This window comes from Mobula birostris, chromosome 1 (genome assembly GCF_030028105.1).
Source record: "Mobula birostris isolate sMobBir1 chromosome 1, sMobBir1.hap1, whole genome shotgun sequence".
In the NCBI taxonomy this organism is placed as follows: domain Eukaryota; kingdom Metazoa; phylum Chordata; class Chondrichthyes; order Myliobatiformes; family Myliobatidae; genus Mobula; species Mobula birostris.
In genome coordinates, this window is record NC_092370.1 from 118038997 (window position 1) to 118058573 (window position 19577).

The following is a 19577-nucleotide window of genomic DNA, read 5'->3' on the forward strand; positions in this document are numbered from 1 at the left end:
GACATGTTATCTAAAACTTTGACAAACTTCTATAGATGCACAATGGAGAGTGGCCTGACTGTTGCATCGCGGAAACACCAATGCCCTTACCGGAAAAGTCTAAAAAAGTAATGGATGCAGCTGTCCATCACAGGTAAAGCCCTCCATACCATTGAGCAGATCTGTAAAGAGTGCTGTTTCTGGAAAGCAGCATCCATCATCTAGGACCCTCACCATCTAGGCCATGGTCTCTTCTCACTGTTGCCATCAGGAAGGAGGTACAAAAGCCTTGGATCCCACACCACCAGGTTCAGGAATAGTTATTACCCTCAACCATCAGGCTCTTGAACCAGAGGAGATAAATTCACTGGCCCCAACATTGAACTGATTCCACACAATATGGACTGACTTTCAAGGACACTACAACTCAGGTCCTCAATATTATTTATTTGTTTGTTTTTTTTTCTTTTTTGTATGTGCAGAATTTGTTGTCTTTTACACATTGGTTGCTTGTCCATCTTTACATTGATTCTATTGTGCTCCTTTGTATCTACTGTTAATGCCTATAAGAAAATGAATCTCAGTAGATTATGGTGACAGTTACGTACTTTGATAATAAATTTCCTTTGAACTTTTTCAAAGAAGCAACAGAAGTAACTTGGTTGCAAGACCTCTTTGTGTTGTGAGCTTCAGTAAGACCCATTTATCTAAACCCCTTGACTGCACTTCCCTTATATTGGTGCTGTCATTGAGAGATGTGGAACTCATAGCCACAATTACCACTGTTTCTGAGAACAGTGGAGAGGAGAGAACAACTGGGGCATTCTCATGAACTACTAGAGAAGGAGGTGCAAGTAACAATTCAACTCTCCATTACCGAAGACCCCAGGTTGGAAACACATACATTCTTTAATAAGAAAGTTTATTAACATTCAAAACAGAAATGTTGTGCCAAAGTTACTAGTTGAACTGTTTGGAGTATTTTCCCAATTTCATATCATAATGTGAAAACACTGTAAATTTTCCTTGCAGGATTTAGAATGATGGAAATGTTTGGGTTGGTTGAGAAGGAATATGCTTCTGTAGAAGGTGTGTCATTGGAGTCCGGCTCATTCAACAGCTTCCCCTGTTTCAGGCTTCACAGAAACGCCCTTGTTTCACAACCCACAAGGTAGGTGTCAAAACCGAAGATTACGAATATTCCTCTGTGTAATCAGCATGTCAATTGATCAGAAGGCTATAGAATGTCTTCTCTGCTTAGTATCTTTGTAACACCTTGCAGCATGTTTGGGGTGTTAATTGTAGCAACAAGAGCAGCCAGTATGCACACAGCAAGATCCCACATTCCTTATATACTGCAAGGATGGCAAGGTAATTAGTTTTAATGCAAGTCCTCATGGATTATGAATGTCTGACTTATGTACAGTCTGCACATAGGAAAGTATGTTTGGAATACTGGTGGGTTGGGTTTGCCAGCTGCTACAGGACTGTCTGCACCTTCTGCCTTTTCCCTATTTCAAAAATAAACTTTATTCATAATAAAAAAAATATACAGAAGAAGAAAACAGTACAAAACTTTTGCATTCATAGTCTTCACATTCAGTACTGTTGACTTTGTTTTAGAAACCATAACACCATTGCGATTTAATGTGGCCCGGTGGAACGATACACCATTTCAATGTTGGAGAGGCTTCTGCACCAAGACTCAACCCTTCCATGTGCAGTCAGGGGCTTAGACTGTGGTCCTTCCCCACAGAGCCTTTATACTGGCTGCACCAAACTTCAGTACCTACTTCTGCAGCTGGCCAGCAGTAGTCCCTAACGGACAGCTAACTCTGCTGAAAGGTCAAAGGGGGTCCTTTACCCGAGTTGATGACGTCTGCCTCGGTGTGTGTCCCTTGGAGCAGCTCATGGATCAGAGACTCCACTGTAATGGCGTGTGTATTGCCGTGTGCAGCTTGTTTTACAAGCATCAGAAGGTGATCAGGCTGGGATACTCTAGAAATTAAAAAAAAAACAAAACACTGCCAGATCGTTTAGTAAAGATGGGACATAACAGACTGTAGATGCAGTCCAGATGAAGGGACTCGATCTGACCTGTTGACTGCCTATTTCCCTCCACAAATGCTGCCTGACCTGCTGAGATTATCTAACAGTGTGTTTGCTGTGTTTAATAGAGGTCTTTGGAGAGGGTTGAGTGGGACAGATAAGTGAAAGTTATTTCTGCTTACAGGATTGATGGTCATTAACAAGTGAGGTAGGGAATTTAGGAGAAACATTTCCATCAGTGTCCCCGTTCCAGTGGAGAGTGACTGGGATGAACAGTGATGTGTGTACGGACTACAGGTTCAACACATGCAGGAGAAAGGAACAGAAGGACATGTTTTGGGCGGGGGGGGTGGAGGCAGGTGTGGGTGAGACAGCCCGTCTGTGTGCTGTGCATTGAATGTGTTGGTTGCCTATGGATTTCATTAACCTGGATCACTGAGCTTTAACTGCAGTCCATCTTTCCCAGGAACATCCACCCAGAGGGGCTGCCATCGGATTACACCATCACCTTTCTGTTTCGCCTGCTGCCCGACACTCCCCAGGAGCCCTTTGCCCTCTGGGAGATCTTGAACAAGCAGCGTGAGCCCCTGGTTGGAGTCATCTTGGACAGTAAGAGCCTCCAAACTTCTCTGTTTGATTGTTCAGCACAGGGTGTGGTTTCAGCTGGTCCCCATCCTTCCTCCTCAGACCTGACCCCAAGCAAGAGCTGGATATGAACCAAAGCTGTTTGATAGAAGAAATCACACTTATGTACAATTTTTCCCATACCAAAACATCTTACAGCCACCGAAGATTCTTAAGTGTAACCTCATCCTATAAGACAGCGGTCCCCAACCACCAGGCCGCGGACTGGTACTGGGCCGCAAAGCATGTGCTACCGGGCCGTAAGGAAACGATATGAGTCAGCTGCACCTTTCCTCATTCCCTGTCACGCACTGTTGAACTTGAACATAGGGTTGCTAACTGTCTCATATTTGCCGGGACATCCTGTATATTGGGCTAAATTGGTTTGTCTCGTATTTCCTCCGCTAAGGTAGAGCGTTCCTATGAAACCTTTCGTGCCGAAATGGCGTAAAGCAAAGAAGCAATTATCATTAATTTATATGGGAAAAATTTTTGAGCGTTCCCAGACCCAAAGAATAACCTACCGAATCATACCAAATAACACATAAAACCGAAAATAAATAACACTAACATATAGCAAAAGCAGGAATGATATGATAAATACACAGCCTATATAAAGTAGAAATAATGTATGTACAGTATAGTCGGGAAGAGAAGGCAAAACTGATTTGTGGGCGGAAAAAATCGGCACGTAACGCATGCGCACATCGCGTGCACGTAACACATGTGCACGTAACGCATGCGCACACAGGTGCCCATGCAAGGCTTCATGGTCATAGTAGTCTTTCCTGGGGTAAAGTGTCCCAGGATTTAACTGCTACTTTTGTCCCTTATTTGGGAGTGAGAAAGTTGGCAACCCTAACTGTAAAAGACATGTTGAGGTGAGTTTAACCCTACTTGAACACCACCCCCTCCCCCGCTCCCGGTTGGCCGGTCCGCAAGAATATTGTCAATATTAAACTGGTCCGCGGTGCCAAAAAGGTTGGGGACCCCTGCTATAAGAAACATGGTGGTTTAAGTGGTACACAGCAAGATCCCACAAATGGCAGTAGAAAATGACCTGAAAGATTGACATTGTTAATGTTGGCTGAGGGATGAATTTTGCCCAGATCTTCAGGGGAAAACTTTCAGAATACAGAGACAAGTCTTGACTTAAAGGCCCATCCAAAGGATCACATGTCTGAGAGCGTGGCTCTCCCCCTCCAGACTGGGTGCTCAAGTGCCTGGAATAGGACTTGAACTCACAACCTTATGACTCAGAGGGGCAAGTGCTGCCCACTGAGCCACCGCGTGTTGGTTATGCGTTAGCCCTTCAAGCAGGGGCTGTGTGAGAGTGGATCCGGTCCCTTCCGACTGCATGAAGCAGCACGTGGCCCGCAGACAGATGTAACTTACCCTTCCTGAGCTTCAGGCAAATAATCACACCCAGCTTCCTCTCAGCCGACTGTCTCCCTAAGCACTCAGCTACCATTAAATGCAGCAGAACAGGTGGAACTAATAGCATTAAAAATATAAATGGGTCTCAAGGGGGGGGCAGGAATACAAAAAGGAGGAATTGTTGCTTTTCTTTAATAGATCTTTGGTGTCAACGCATTTAATCTTGTTTAGTGGATGGGGCTCTGGAGACGAAAGTGCCTCGTCTTATTCCTATATTCAAACTTGTTTTTTTAAATACAGAATCAGAATCAGGTTTAATATCACCAGCATATGTTATGAAATTTGTTGCAATGCAGCAGCAGTGCAATGCAAAACATAATCATAAAAACTCTAAATTACAATAAGAACTACATGTATCAGAATAAATTAAAGAAGTAGAGCAAAAAGAGAGGGAGAAGGGTAAATATTGAGCTAATGCTCATGGATTTATTGTCCATTCAGAAATCTGATGGCAGAGGGGCAGAAGCTGTTCCTGAAACACTGAGCTGTGTCCTCAGGTTCCTTTTACCTCCTCCTTGATGACAGCAGTGAGAAGAAGCATGTCCTGGCTGAGGGGGTGCCACCTTTCTGAGGCATCTCCTTTGGAAGGTGTCCTGGATGCTGGGGTGGCCAGTGCCCATGATGGAGCTGGCTGAGTTTAGAACTTTCTGCAGCTTTTTCCAATTCTGTGCAGTGGCCCCTCCAAACCAGACAGTGATGAAACCAGTTAGAATGCTCTCCATGGTACATCTGTAGAAATTTGCGAGTGTCTTGGGTGACATACCAATTCTCCTCAAGCTCCTAATGAAATATAGCCACTGTTGTGTCTTCTTTGTAATTACATCAGTATGTTTGGCCCCAGATAGACCCTTAGGGGTGTTGACACCAGGAGCTTGAAACTTCTGACCCTTTCTACTTCTGATCCCTTTTTGAGGACTGGTGTGAGTTTCCTTGACTTACCACCCCTGAAATCCACAGTCAGTTCCTTGTTCTTACTGATGTTCACTGCAAGGTTGTTGCTGCCACACCACTCAACCAGCTCACTCCTACGTGCTCTTTGTCACTATCTGAAATTCTGCCAACAATAGTTGTGTTGTTGGTAAACCTATAGATGGCATTTGAGCTGTGCCTAGCCACATAGTCGTGGGTGTAGAGAGAGCAGAGCAGTGGGCTAAGCACACATCCCTGAGGTGCACCAATGTTGATTGTCAGTGAGGAGGAGACGTTATTTCTGATCTGCACAGACTTGTGGTCTCCTGGTGAGGAAGTCAAGGATCCAGTTACAGAGGGAGGTACTGATGCCCAGGTTTTGGAACTTTTTGATTAGAACTGAGTGTATGATTGTGTTGAATGCTGAGCTGTAGCCAATAAACGATAGCCTGACATAGTATTACTATTGTCCTATGCATTCCTAAGTGCAACCTTATCACCAGACAAACAAAGTTCTTGGTTTAACATCTCACATTAAAGAGCGCATTTCTGATAGTATGGCTGTCCTCTTGTATTGTATTGAGAGCGATCTCGTCGATACCGGTACTCATATTTGTTTTTTTTTTGCATCACATGTACAAGTTCATAGGGTGGTTAAGAAGACATTTAGTGTGCTGGCCTTCAGTAGTTGGGGGATTGAGTTCAAGAACCATAAGGTAATGTTGCAGCTCGTTACAACTCTGGTCAGACCACATTTGGAGTATTGTGTTCAGTTCTGGTCTCCTCATTATAGGAAAGATGGGAAAGCATAAGAGAAGGTGCAGAGGAGATGTACCAGGATGCTGCCTGGATTAGAGAACATGTCATATGAGGAAAGGTTGCATAAGATGGGGCTTTTCTCCCTGGAGCGATGAAGAAGGAGAGGCAACTTGATAGAAGAGTATAAGACTATGAGAGGCAAAGATAGAGTGGACATGGATGCCAGAAAGGTGGAGGGTTGTGTAGGAGGGAAGGATCAGATTGATGGTGGAGTAGGTTTATGTAGGTCAACAAACACAACATCGTGGGCCAATGTACTAAGCTATGGAAAAAGCTTTTTGTTTTGTGTGACATCCAAAACGTACATAAATGCATCTAGGTAGTAAAAAGAAAAGCAGTTCTGAAGAAGGGTCTCAGCCCAATGTTTCAACTGTTTGTTTATTTCCATAGATGTTGCTTGGCCTGCTGGGTCCCCGCAGCATTCTGTGTGTAATATAACATATATGTAATACAGCGACATAGAAAGTACATTACAGGTAGACAAATTAAATGCAAGGGCCACGGCGAGGTAGACTGAGAGATCAAGAGTTCATCTTTAGCGTATGAGGGGTCGTCCCTGAATCTGTTGACAGCGGGGTATAAGCTGTGCTGTCATTGAACCAACACTGGTATCTGTCACGTGGACCCAGTAACGCTTTATCAGCCTCACCAATCCTCTTTTAGTTCTTTACAGAAGATCTCTAGATGTGTCACTAGCTCTGACTAAATTGTAAAATTGAAAAAGGATCCAGTGCTTTAAGTTGTAAAATTGTCTATAAGTTTATTTTGACCATGTAAGTTGCCTGCTAATTGTTACATGGGGGGAAAAAACAAGTGTTTCCTCAATTTTAATCTCTTACTTGCTACGTTTAGATGGCAGGAAAGCTCTCACTTATTTTAACTACGATTACAAGGATGAGTTCCAAACTGTCACCTTCGATGATCCAGAGGTTAAGAAGATTTTCTATGGCAGTTTTCATAAGGTCAGTTCTACCGCTAGCTAACAGACTTCCATTGTTGCATTAGGTGTAAGTTTACTCAACTTGTTCTGCTTGAATATTATGGAACGTGTTCGTGTACATTCTTGGGGTGTGGCAATTAAAGGAGCAACAAGCAATTCAAAAGGAGAAAGATACACTAGCCTTTATTTCAGAGGGAGCTGGAGTAGAAGGAAGACATCTTTGCACTTCTGTTGTCTCCGGATCAGACTGAATAGCACAGTGTCCCGACGGATGCGGGTGCCATCTCGTCCTCGGCTGTTGGGTGCAGCCTGCGTGGAGTTTGCACGCTCTCCTTGTGAATGCATGGGGTTCCTTCAGGTGCTTCAGTTTCCTCCCCTATCCCAGGGTCGTGCAGTACTGACTGCTGTCTGATGCCTGTGGTGTAAGTGAGTGATGGAATCTAGGGGGAGCTGATGGGAATGTGGGGAGAATACAGTAAGATTAGTTTAGATGTGATCAGTGTAAATGAATGGCTGATGGTCAGTATAGATTCAGTGGGCTGAATGGCTTGTATCCGTGCACAATTTGTTTTTCTATATAAAGGAGGATGTATTTGCCTTGGAGGCAGTAGGGACCGATTCCCACTGGAAGGGAATTCCTAGAAGAGAGAATGATTGGTGTGGATCTGGAGCATGGAAATGGTGATCTCACAGCATTGTGAAAGAACATAACGGTACTGGTTATGTATTGGTTAAGGAACAGACCCTTTGGTCCTCAAAGTCTGTGCCAATCATGATGCCAAGTTAAACTCACTTGCCTATCTAAATGCCTCTTGAGCTCAGGTATTGTGTTTGGTTCCACCACCATCTCTGGCAGGACATTCCAGACAGCTACTACTCTCTGTACAAAATACTGTAAACTTGTTCTACATATCTCCTTTCAACTTTCTCCCTCTCATCTTAAATCTATGCCTTTTGTGTTTAGCACTTCTTCTCTGGGGGAGAAAGACTTCCTATCCTATCTCTACCTTGTAATAATTTTATAAACTTCCAACAGGCCTCCACTCAGTTTCTGGTGCTCCAGAGAAAATAATCCAAGTTTGTCCAACCTCTCCTCATAGCTCATACTCTCTAATCTAAGCATCATGCTGATAAACCTCTCTGTGTCCCTCTCCAAGGCCTCTAAATCAGGGGTTCCCAACCTTTTTTATGTCATGAACCTTGACCTTTAACAGGGTCTCTGGACCCCAGGGTGGGAACCCTGGCCTCTAATGAGCCAACTAGATTAGACACAATTCTTCAAATGCAGGTTAAGCAAAGTTTTATATAACTGCAATGTGCCTGTTGCACTCAATGCCCTGACCAATGAAGGCAAACATGCCATATGCCTCTTACCATCACTTCTTACCACCACTTCTGACTGGAACCTGAATATTCCTCTGTACATCAATATGCCTAAGGGTCCTGCCATTTACTGCACACTTTGCTGACTATTTGATTTCACAAGGTGCAACATCTCACATTTGCCTGGGTTAAACATCATCTGCCATTTCTACACCTAAGTTGCAACTGATCTCTATCCTACTGTATCCTTTTCCTCCGAGAATCTTGAGAGGTTGGGTATTGCGAGGTTGTTTCCCAAAGCTGGAGAGTCTAGAACTTGAAGCACAAAATCGGGATATGGGACAGGTCATTTAGGGAGGTTGTGAATCTTTGGAATTCTCTTCCCAGAGTATATTCTTGGACTGGGATTGACTGATCTTCCAGATACCAGGGGAATTGGGGAAAGGAAAACAATCAGAATCGTCTATAACATTAAATGGTGATGCAAGTATGAGAGATCAAATGATCGGTTCCTATTTGTATTTCATATGCTCACATTTGTACTTTGCACCCCAGTTACAGAAAGTGTAGAGAAGACAGAATGGGCCATTGGGAAAGGATGGGAAAGCTGAGGCTCCGTTCTCAAATAACCTACGAGTCTTTGTGATGACGCTCTGCATTCTTTGCTAACAGGTGCACGTGGTGATCACCAAAACCCAAGCAAAGCTGGTGGTTGACTGCAAGCAAGTAGGGGAGAAAGCGATCAATGCAGCAGGAAACATCAGCACCAATGGGGTGGAAGTCCTGGGACGGATGGTGCGCTCCAGGAGCCCGAGGGACAATTCTGCATCAGTAAGTGATGCAGTTCATCGCCTGGAAAGTGCATGTCATTTTATCATCAGTCTGGGGAGAGGTGTTGATGTGGGGTTGGGAGAATATCGAGGGGTGAGGTCATATTGGGGTAGTGTTGCTTGTAAAATATGTACTAACAATATTATAATTGAATCAGCCAGCAGCTGGATTTCCCAAGGACTGAGAGATTTGAACTAACAAAGGGAAATTCTACTTCACTTCATGCAACTATGGGAATTTTAGTCAAGAAGGAAGGAAAGAGATTTGTACTTCTGTAGCTAAAGCAACTTACTGCTAAATGGGCACTTCTGAAGCCATAGTTGTACTGGCTGATGTACAGCATGGCCATCTCCCATGATCCAGTGGTGACCAGGGATTTGTTTTAATGCTATTATTCGAGGGATTACTATTGGAGTGCTTTTCAGAATAGTGTCTGGCCACCATTCACTGAACAGAGAGGACAAATGGGGACCTAGGAATTGTTCCATTCTCCCTATTTTGGCATTAAAATGGCATTGTTGGTCATCCTAACAGTCTGTAAAAGTTGCATAAAGACTGGGAATGTCAAGTTCAGGGCTCATGGAGTGATGTTGATCAGGTTTCCCTGCAGACTAGTAGGCCTATTGCAAGACTTTTCAATTGTAATGACAAACTCTGTGCTAGGCATTTAAACAGCACTGTACAATGAGAAACCGGGTCAGTTGAATCTGGCTAATGAGAGCTGCTGGTGGTGTTGCATATGGGACACCTTAATGTACAACTATCTCAGCTCCAGTTCATGTTGTGATGGAAAGGAACTGGAGGCGCATGGATAGTGATGTGATTGGGAGGGCCAATGAATAATGTCATTGTGTGGTGCATGGAGAGTGACATCACTGAGCACGACACAAACAGTGATGTCATTGTCTGACACACTCGCATGTTTCCTGTCTGGGAATGTGTTGCCCAATTTTTCAATTTGCTGGAGTTTCATATGGAGATGATATTCTTTACAGATGCAGTAAAGATTTTATTCAGTGCTATAATATCTGATTTTGAGGGACTTGACAATATCTGAGGAAGATCTAACATTTGCTATCATCAAACTTTTGTTTACACCTGGCTTCTTTGTAGATAATGTTCAAACATGGTTTAATGTTAAGTTTAATTGAATGAGATATTATTTTCACATACATACAAGCAGACCTTTTTCCTATAAAGAAGAGATGGCTCTCTGTTTTATTGGAATGCAATCTGGACCAATAAAGTCATCATGATTTCCCCTGTGTCCCATCTCCTTGTCTTTAACAGCTCTTTACAACATCACCTGTAACCATCAATTCCAGCCCAAATACTTTTGGTCTTTCCACTGATCTTATACATTGTAAACTGTAAGTCTTGGCTCATGGTGTAGCACTCTCGTCTAACAAGGTCTCTCCCAACCAAGAGAGTGCTACACCACGAGGGATATGATTTTTCAGAAGATATTAAAATGAAGTCTGGACTGTATTCTCAGGTGGATGTTGTGCTGGTGACTGATTTACTTTGCAACTACCATAGATGATCTCATCACTATTGTTGTTATGTGTACGACAGATTCTTTTTCCTTGTTCCCTTTAATACAATGTTTGTAACACTTTAAAGGTCTTTCATTACTTGTAACACATTTTGAAATACCCTCTACTAAGTTGCCCCTTTGTGATTATGTTATTTATAATTTATTTGAATATGTGTGACTGACTTTCTTTGTCAATGTCATTAATTGGTTTTACATTAATGCTCAGTTAATCGTTACGTCTACATTTTAAAAGTTCACAAGGTAATTCCAAAGATAACTTGTTAGAAAAGGTTTTTGCTTTCCACTGTCAATGATTGCTTTAGTAAGGTGACAGAGGCTGATGGATAGTGGGCCATAAACTTCCCTGTGTGGTTAGAGAAAATGCTGCGTCTGTTCATTGTTGTCTGCTAGATGTGGTTGTATCTGGAGTGACCCAAGTACACATTGAATTGAATTGACTTCATTTCTTACATCCTTCACATACATGACGAATAAAAATCTTTACGTTATTTCTCTGTCTAAATGTGCAATGTGCAATCATAGTAATTTATAATAAACAGAGCAGTCATTGTAACATAGAATACACTCAAATCAGTGTGAGTTAATCAGTGTGTTGGCCTGGTGGAAGAAGCTGTCCCAGAGCCTGTTGGTCCCGGCTTTTATGCTGCAGTACCGTTTACCAGATGGCAGCAGCTGAAATAGATTGTGGTTGGGGTGACTCGGGTCCCCAAAGATCCTATCGACCCTTTTTACACACCTGTCTTTGTAAATATCCTGAATCGTGGGAAGTTCACAACTACAGATGCACTGGGCTGTCCGCATCACTGTCGGCAGAGTCCTGCGTTTAAGGGAGGTACAGTTCCCATACCAGGCAGTGATGTAGCCAGACAGGACGCTCTCAACTGTGCCCCTGTAGAAAGTTCTTAGGACTTGGGGGCCCTTCCAAACTTACTCAACCGTCTGACATGAAAGAGGTGCTGTTGTGCCTTTTTCACCGCACAGCTGGTGTGTATAAACCAAGTGCGGTCCTCGGTGATGTGGATGCCGAGGAACTTAAAGCTGTTTACCCTCTCAACCCCAGACCCATTGATGTCAATAGGGGCTAGCCTGTCTCCATTCCTCCTGTAATCCATGACCAGCTCCTTTGTTTTTGCGACATTGAGGGTGAGGTTGTTTTCTTGACACCACTGTGTCAGAGAGATGACTTCTTCCCTGTTGGCCACCTCATTATTGTTTGAGATTAGGTCAATCAGTGTAGAGTTGTTGGCAAATTTAATTAGCAGATTGGAGCTGTGGGTGGTGACACAGTCATGGGTATACAGAGAGTAAAGGAGGGGACTCAGTACACAGCCAGGAGGGGCTCCTGTATTGAGAGTCAGAGGTTGGAGGTGAGGGAGACCACTCTTACCACCTGCCGGTGATCTGACAGGAAGTCCAGGATCCAGCTGCACAAAGTAGGGTCAAGGCTGAGGTCTCTGAACTTCTTGTCGAGCCTGGATGGAACTATGGTGTTGAATGCTGAACTGTAGTCCAAGAACAGCATTCTCACATAAGCATCCTTCTTCTCCAGATGTGTAAGGACGGTTTGTAGAGCTGTGGCTATTGCGTCGTCTGTCGATCGGTTGTGTCAGTAGGCGAATTGTAGGGGTCCAGTTTGCGTGGTAACAAACTGCAGATGTAATCCTTGACCAGCCTCTCAAAGCATTTGCTTATTGTTGAGGTGAGGGCAAAGAACCATTGAATGTAGTTTTGACTTTCTCTTCACTGCTTTGTTAGTGGAGAAACTGATGTGGTCACACTGCCTGTGCTGTTCACATCACCGACAGAGTTGGTGTAAAGAGGGTTTTTCTGATTTTCATATCTTTCAACTGAGTGAGGGATATTGAAAGCCTCGATGGCAGATTGCATTGCTTTATGGAGGTGGGACCCTGGGATCTTGGTGATACCAGCAGAGGGTCCCATTTACCTTTCTGAGTCACTGGGTTCAGCTGCCGGGAGTCTGGCCAAGGTATTGCAGAAGTGACTGAGCGCTGCGTGACCAGGGGTGTTGGCTTTCAGCTGAGCTGTTACACTTAGGTGCTGTTTGCTCTCTCATCTGGATGGGAAAGGTTTCTTTGCTACTTACTGAAGATGAGCAGGGAAGCTGGATTTCTATGGAAAGATTTATCAGCATCCTATCATCAATTACCTGAACATTGCCGGCTGGTGGCGCGGTGACATCGGCGCCGGACTCCGGAGCGAAGGTTCCCGAGTTCGAATCCAGTCAGGCCGCTCCCGGGCATGCTCGGGTTGAGTGTCGAGCTCGCAACTCGGCCTCATTAAAAAAAACTGCGCTATGAGAAGGACGTGGGGGATAACTCACAGAATCTTTCCTCCAAGACAACCACTTGAAAAAAGTGGTCGCCGAGGCTCTGACAGAGTATGGCACACAAAAAAACCTGAATGTTATCCATTTCAGACCTTATACCTGTATATTTGTGTAGTCCAAGTCTTTATAAGGGGCATTGTCAGAGAACAGCTCCTCCAAAAGTTATGAGCACCCAAGGCAACAACACATAAAATGCTGGAGGAAATCAGCAGGTCAGGCAGCATCTATGGGAAAGAGTACAGTTGATGTTTCAGGCCGAGACCCTTTATCAAGACTGGCCTGAAACATCAGCTGTTTACTCTTTTCCATAGATGCTGCCTGGCCTGCTGAGTTCCTTCAGTACTTTGTGTGTGTGTTGCTTTGGATTTCCAGCAGAATTTCTTGTGTTTGTGTTTTGAACACCCATACATTACGATTGTGCGTTTGACTGACTGCTGGGATGCACTTGTTGGCTTCAGCAGAACCGCATGAACCCCCTACCGGGTGGGAACACTGTTTGTGGCAGTATTTCTGACTTGTTACTGTCCAGACTAGGAACTGTTCACTGGAACAGAACCCTGTCCTAACCCATGGAGGACCTGTAAATGCTATCAGTGAAGCATTGGAAATTTTTTTTCCTCCCTTATGTTATTCTCTCAGTTGATGAGGATGTTACTGGTGAGCCTAGCATTTACTACCCCTCCCCAATTGCTCCTTAAGATGGTGGAGGTGAGCTGTCCCCTTGAACCCTTCCAGCCACATGATAATGATGCTGAAATTGGGGAGAAGGTCCAAGGATTCAGACTTAGTGACAGTGAAGGCAGGTTAGTGTCAGGTTAGGATGGTATGTGATTTGTAGAGATGGTGGCATTCCTATGTTCCTGCTTCCCTTGTCCTTGTTTCTGATGGTGCTCACAGTGTTGGAAAGGCCTGGGACATAGCTGGAGCCCCTGTGTGCCAGTGGTGTAGGGAGTGAGTGTTTCAGGTAGTGAATGGGTGCTGGGAACTGGGTTGTTCTGATTGTATTGAGCTTTGAAGCTGCATTCATCTTGACAAAGGGAGAGGTATTCCATCACACGCCTGACTTGTGCCTTATAGATATTTCAAAGGCTTTGGCAGTTCAGCAGTTGAATCGCTTACCGGAGGATGCCCAATCTCTGATCTACTCTTGTGGTTGCAGTATTCATGTGGCTGGTCCAGTTGAACAGTGATCCTAGGTGGGCGGGGGGATTCAATGATGCTAGCACCACTGAATGTTAATGGGAGGTGGTTCATTTCTGCTTGTTTTGAAATATGGTTGAGAGGTCAACTTTTAAAGGGTTGATGTGGGCAGAGTGATTTCCAGCAAGTCAGAGTTGTATTGCCGATTTAAACTGTTTGGTGCCTCACAAGGATTTCCTTTCATTATTTCATTTAAATTTCAGTTCCAGTTGCAAGGCTTTGATATTTCCTGTTCCACGTCCTATGCAAACAAGGACAAGTGCTGCGAACTTCCTGCTCTGGTGAGTAACGATTAAAATAACAGTGATTTCTGCATGTACTGTCTGATTTTTTTTTAAGCAGGGAGATGATTCTGAGAATGTACAAATCAAGTTTATTGTCATATGCACAGGTGCAATGAAAAACTTGCAGCAGCATCACAGATACAGCAGTCACATGATAAACATAAATTAAGCATAAATTATACTAAATAATTCAAGAAAGAACACAATTAGAATTTTTAAAAAGGTCCTTTGTGGTGCAAAGTGGTCAAATTGATTGGAGTGTTGCTATACTGAGGTAGTGATCAGGGCTGTGTCGGTTGGTTCAAGAGTGTAATGGTTCAAGGTTCTTGAACCTGGTGGTATGAGACTTCAAGCTTCTGTCAGTTTACACAGGGCTAGCTAACTCTGGCACAGTTATCATTATTTTTGTGGGCATTCTTGGTGAATGGTGATTTGTTTGGAAGTGACACTACAATCCAGTTGACAATATGAGGGAATGTCACAATGTACTTTGCCCTTGGTTGTTTAATGACAATGTAAAGAGAGCATATGAATCAGATGACAGGAACGGGATGTAGTTGGGGTGGGAGAGGTTCACACAACCGGCGTATAAGGTGCCTAACTTGTCTACCCATTAAACAACACTGGACATTGGGTGATTACAGCCTTTCCCATGCATCAGATCCCTTGAGGATGCATTGTACATGCTTGAAGTAAATTTTTGGATTTCCCTTGAGTTATATAATTGAAAGGATTAACATTAAGCAAAAATCTGTAGAGTTGCTAACACTGTAGTAGATATGGAAATAAATAAAACTAGGAAATACTAGAAATCCATAGAAATACCAGATCAGGCAGAATCTGCAGAGAGAGAAGAAACGTGTTAATGTTGGATCTGCCCGATCATTCTCTTCAAGCCTTCAGGGTCTTCTCATTCAATACCTCATGTCTTAAAATGTTTTATGTGGGCTTCTAATTGCATTTGGGTTTAATGCCATAAATCCATAACATAAAAGCCAAACGTGTGTTAGGATTGTAAAAGCTTCATTTTGTCAATTTACAATAGCTTTCTACCCACTGGTTTCAGTCATTAAGAAAGAGAGTGGTGTTGGAGCTAAGTAGCCTCCAAGGGCTTTCATGAAGCAGGTGTGTGGGCCGCAGCTGTGGATTTCTCTCCACTCCCCTGATTTCCCTAGCACTGTCTGAGAAGATTGACCCATACTGTGGCTCTAGTTTGCAGAATGCATCAGGACCACCGGCATTGGGAACAGCATTCCCAATTCATTAAAACACCCACATGTTCATGAACCCTCACTCAAAAGGGATGAATTTGCAATACTGTTATGATCTTAAACATGTGCATAAGAACGAATGAGAATGGGGTCTTTTTATTCCTGGGCTTGGGAGGGGCGGGAGTGAAACTGCTTTGCAGGAAAAAATCTTTTGGTCAACATGGTGTGGTCTCTGTCAAGCCTGTAGCTCAGACTCAGCTGTTTTTAGGGGTGGACTTGGGGACTGTCTGTGTGCGCAGGTGGGTGGGAGGGTGGAAAGGGGCTTGCTTTGTTGTTGTTGTTTGGTTGCCTTTTGTGTTCCGTTTTGTTGTATTCTGTGTTGTTCTGGCGAGCATTGTAGGTGCCAGAATGTGTGCCAATACTTGCAAGTTGCCTCCAGCACATTCTTAGGTGTTGGTTGTCTACACAAACGACACATATCACTGTTTCCCCCTTCCTTTTCGGTCCTGAAGAAGGATCTCGGCCTGAAACATTGACTGTTGATTTATTTCCATAGAAGCTGCCTGACATGTTGAGTTGCTGCAGCTTTTTGTGTGTGTAGTTCTGGATTTCCAGCATCTGCAGAATCCCTTGTGTTTATCACTGTATGTTTTGATGTGCATGTGCTAAACAAATGAATCTGAATCGGAAAGCCATTTTGCAAGGAGAAGAGATTTACAGAGAAAATTTTGGAGCATAGGTGAAAGATTCGAAGAGAGTGCGTAAAATGGTGTGTGTTCATAGTCAAAAGGAAAGTTTAGACTACGGGGAGTTTGTGTTATAAGGAGAGATTGGATAGGCTGGGATTGTTTTACTTGGAGAGAAAGGAGACTGAGATGTGACGTTGTCGAGAGGTGTTTAACATTGAGCAGCATTGAGTTGCTCTGCTTTCCCCAGAGTTTACCAGAGGTTATAGCTTTGACAATGATTTATGAGGGATTGAGGGGTAGGTTTTTCATACAGGGGGTGGTAATACACTCAGTGGCCAATTCATTAGGTCAGATGTACACCTGGTCCTTACTGCAAATGTCTAATCAGCCGATCATGTGGCAGCACCTCAATGCATGAAAGCATGCAGGTATGGACAAGAGGTTCAGTTGTTGTTCACATCAAATACCAGAATGGGGAAGAAACATGATTTAAGTGACTTTGACTGTGGAATGATTGTTCATGCCAAACAGGATGGTTTGAGTATCTCAGAAACTGCTGATCTCCTGGGATTTTCATGCACAACAGTCTCTAGAGTTTACAGAGAATGGTGTGAAAAACAAAAAAAACACCCACTGAGTGGCAGTTCTGTGGGTGAAAACATCTTGTTAATGAGTGAAGTCAGAGGAGAATGGTCAGACTGGATCAAGCTGACAGGAGGGCAGTAATAACTCAAATTTCCACATGTTCCAAAGGTGGTGTGCAGAAAAGCACGTCTGCATGTACGACACGTCGAACCCTGAAGTGGATGGGCTATAGCAGCAGACACGTGACAATAAACTGGTCTTTGTGTTTTCTATAACGCACCAGTGCCTACACTTCACTTCTTCCATCTCGTCCATCTTCCTGGTCCGTTGCATTAGGAAGGCTAACAGTGTTGATCAAGGATATCTGCCTCCTTGGCCATTCTCATCTGCCCTCTGGTATATAGGATAACAAGCTAATCTAAATCTGAACTAGTACCATTGATTGTAAAATGTTTTGGGACATTCTAAAGGAGTCACAAGGACCCTGTAGAAGAGCCAGTTATTATTTTTCTGCAGCAACGTTGATAACTTGAATTGTTCTATTAAACATCACAAAATCCATTTGCTTTCCAAGAACTAAAAAGTTGTGTTAATGCTTATTGGCTTGGAAATTACCGACAAATGCCAGGTAAGTATTTAAGTAGAACAACTATCCTGCAGTCCCGTACCTAATAAAGTTGCCACTGAGTGTGTATGGAAAGAGCTGCCAGAGGGGCTGGAGACAGGTTCATGGATAGGAAAGGCTTAGAGGGATGCAGGCAGATAGAATTTGCTTAGACATGCATCTTGGTAGGCATGGATTATTTGGGCCTGAAGGGCTTGTTTCCATGCTGTATAGCTCTGTAATTCTAAAGGGAATGTTTTAATGGATTTGTGAGGTAGGCGAAGAAATAGCAACAGCCCTGATGAAGGGTCTTGGCCCAAAACTTTGACGGTTAATTCATTTCCATAGATGCTGCCTGGCTTCCTCCAGCACTTGGGGGGGGGGGGGGAAGTGTGTGTGTGTGTGTGTGTGTGTGTGTGTGTGTGCGTTGCTCACATAGATAGCAAATGGAGCTCAGTGTGGATGTGTGAGGTCATGCATTCTGGGGAAGACAAACAAGGCAAGGTACAGTTTGTTGGGCCAACTGGGAAATATAGAGGAATAAAGAGAGCAAATGTCTCAAGACCCCTGAATGAAATAGTGAATAAGATGTATGAAGTTCTTGCATTCATGAACTAAGGCACGGATTATAAAACTATAAAAGTCCTGACGAAGGGTCTCGGCCTGAAATGTCGATGGTACCTCTTCCTAGAGATGCTGCCTGGCCTGCTGCGTTCACCAGCAACTTTGATGTGTGTTGCTTGAATTTCCAGCATCTGCCGAATTCTTGGTGTTTGCATTATAAAATTAAGAGAAAATGTGTGGAATCTTTATAAAACATATTAGCAACAGCAAGACTACTATGTACATGCCACAATGTTTCCAGTAAAATTATGTAATAATTATGTGGTAGTATTAGTATGCATACTGCTCTTGTACATCCTTTATTCAGGGTCTTGACTGAAACATCAACTATCACTTTGCCTCCATTGGATTTCCAAAGCTTTTTGCTTTTTACTCTAATGTGTCGTTTCCCACTTTAGTGGGAGGACAATGACGGTTCACTGCATTGATTTTTGGGAGCAAGAGGCAAGGTTTGACCTCTGAGGAGAGATTTAGTACACAGGGCTTGTGAACTGCCTAAGGTTTCGATGAATGTAGGTAATCTCACTCTAAAAGTGGGATTAAAGTGAGAATTGGCAAGGGGTAGTAGTGGAAACGGATATGATAGTGGCATTTGACAGTCTGTTAGGCAAATACAGAAACGTGCAGGGAAAGCAGGGATATAAATTCTATTCAGATTATATTACAAATAACACTGCATCCTTTTCCAGAATATATTCATTTCATTGGGCCTTATAATTAGCAAAGACATCTTGGGTCAAAGGATCTATTCCTGTGCTGTACTGTTCCCTGTTCTGATGTGACTTAGGCAAGTTGGCTGAATGGGCAAATGCGTGGCAGATGCAGTTTAATGTGAAAATGTGTGAAGTTATCTATGTTGGTTACAAACACAGAAAGTCATTATTATCTGAATGGTGATAGAGTGGGGAAAGTGACCTGTGTGTCCTTGTACACCAGTCATTGAGAACAGGCATTCAGGGTCAGCAAGCAGTCATGAATGTAAATGATACATTGGCCTTGAGTGCAATAGGATTTGTTTACAGGGGAAAAATAGTGTCACCACACTGGTGAAACTCTGCCTAGAGTTGGACACTTTCTATCCCCAGCAATTACATTACTGAACAGCGCCTAGTATGATGAGATGCACTCTGGGCTTCACAATCTACCATGTCGTGGGCTTGCACCTTATTGTCTGGCTGCACTGTACTTTATCTGTAACCGTAACACTTTACTCTACACTCTATTATTGCTTTCCCCTTCTACCACCACAAAGCACCGGTGGGATGAAATGATCAATAAAGTTTCTCAGTGTACTGTGGTACATGCACAACAATAAACCAATTTATCCGTTTACTCGGTGGGAGATCTGGAAGGGAACGACTGGTCGTTGGTATGATGAAATGATTATTTCTTTCAGAGAGATGAAGGCAACTGTCCAGCCCTTCCTCATGCCTGCACTTGTTCTCAAGACAGTAAAGGACCACCTGGGCCCTTGGGTCCTCCGGTAAGAGGGTTGGTTTGAAAGAGGATAATTGGAAGAAAAAACTGGTCTGTAAAAAAAATATGCAGCGTCACTTGGTTTCTT

At 43.5% G+C, this 19577-nt stretch overlaps 1 protein-coding gene across 6 annotated transcripts in view; it reads left to right on the top strand.

The window, feature by feature from the left end:
* Positions 1–19577, top strand: part of col14a1a (collagen, type XIV, alpha 1a) — a 273774-nt gene that overhangs the window by 211753 nt on the left and 42444 nt on the right. For all 6 annotated transcript variants that reach the window (XM_072261042.1, XM_072261032.1, XM_072261062.1 and 3 more), the window contains 6 exons: positions 1012–1150; positions 2495–2637; positions 6670–6779; positions 8753–8911; positions 14220–14297; positions 19410–19496. In XM_072261042.1, the coding sequence (XP_072117143.1) occupies positions 1012–1150; positions 2495–2637; positions 6670–6779; positions 8753–8911; positions 14220–14297; positions 19410–19496 (716 nt within the window). The remainder of the gene's footprint in view (positions 1–1011; positions 1151–2494; positions 2638–6669; positions 6780–8752; positions 8912–14219; positions 14298–19409; positions 19497–19577) is intronic.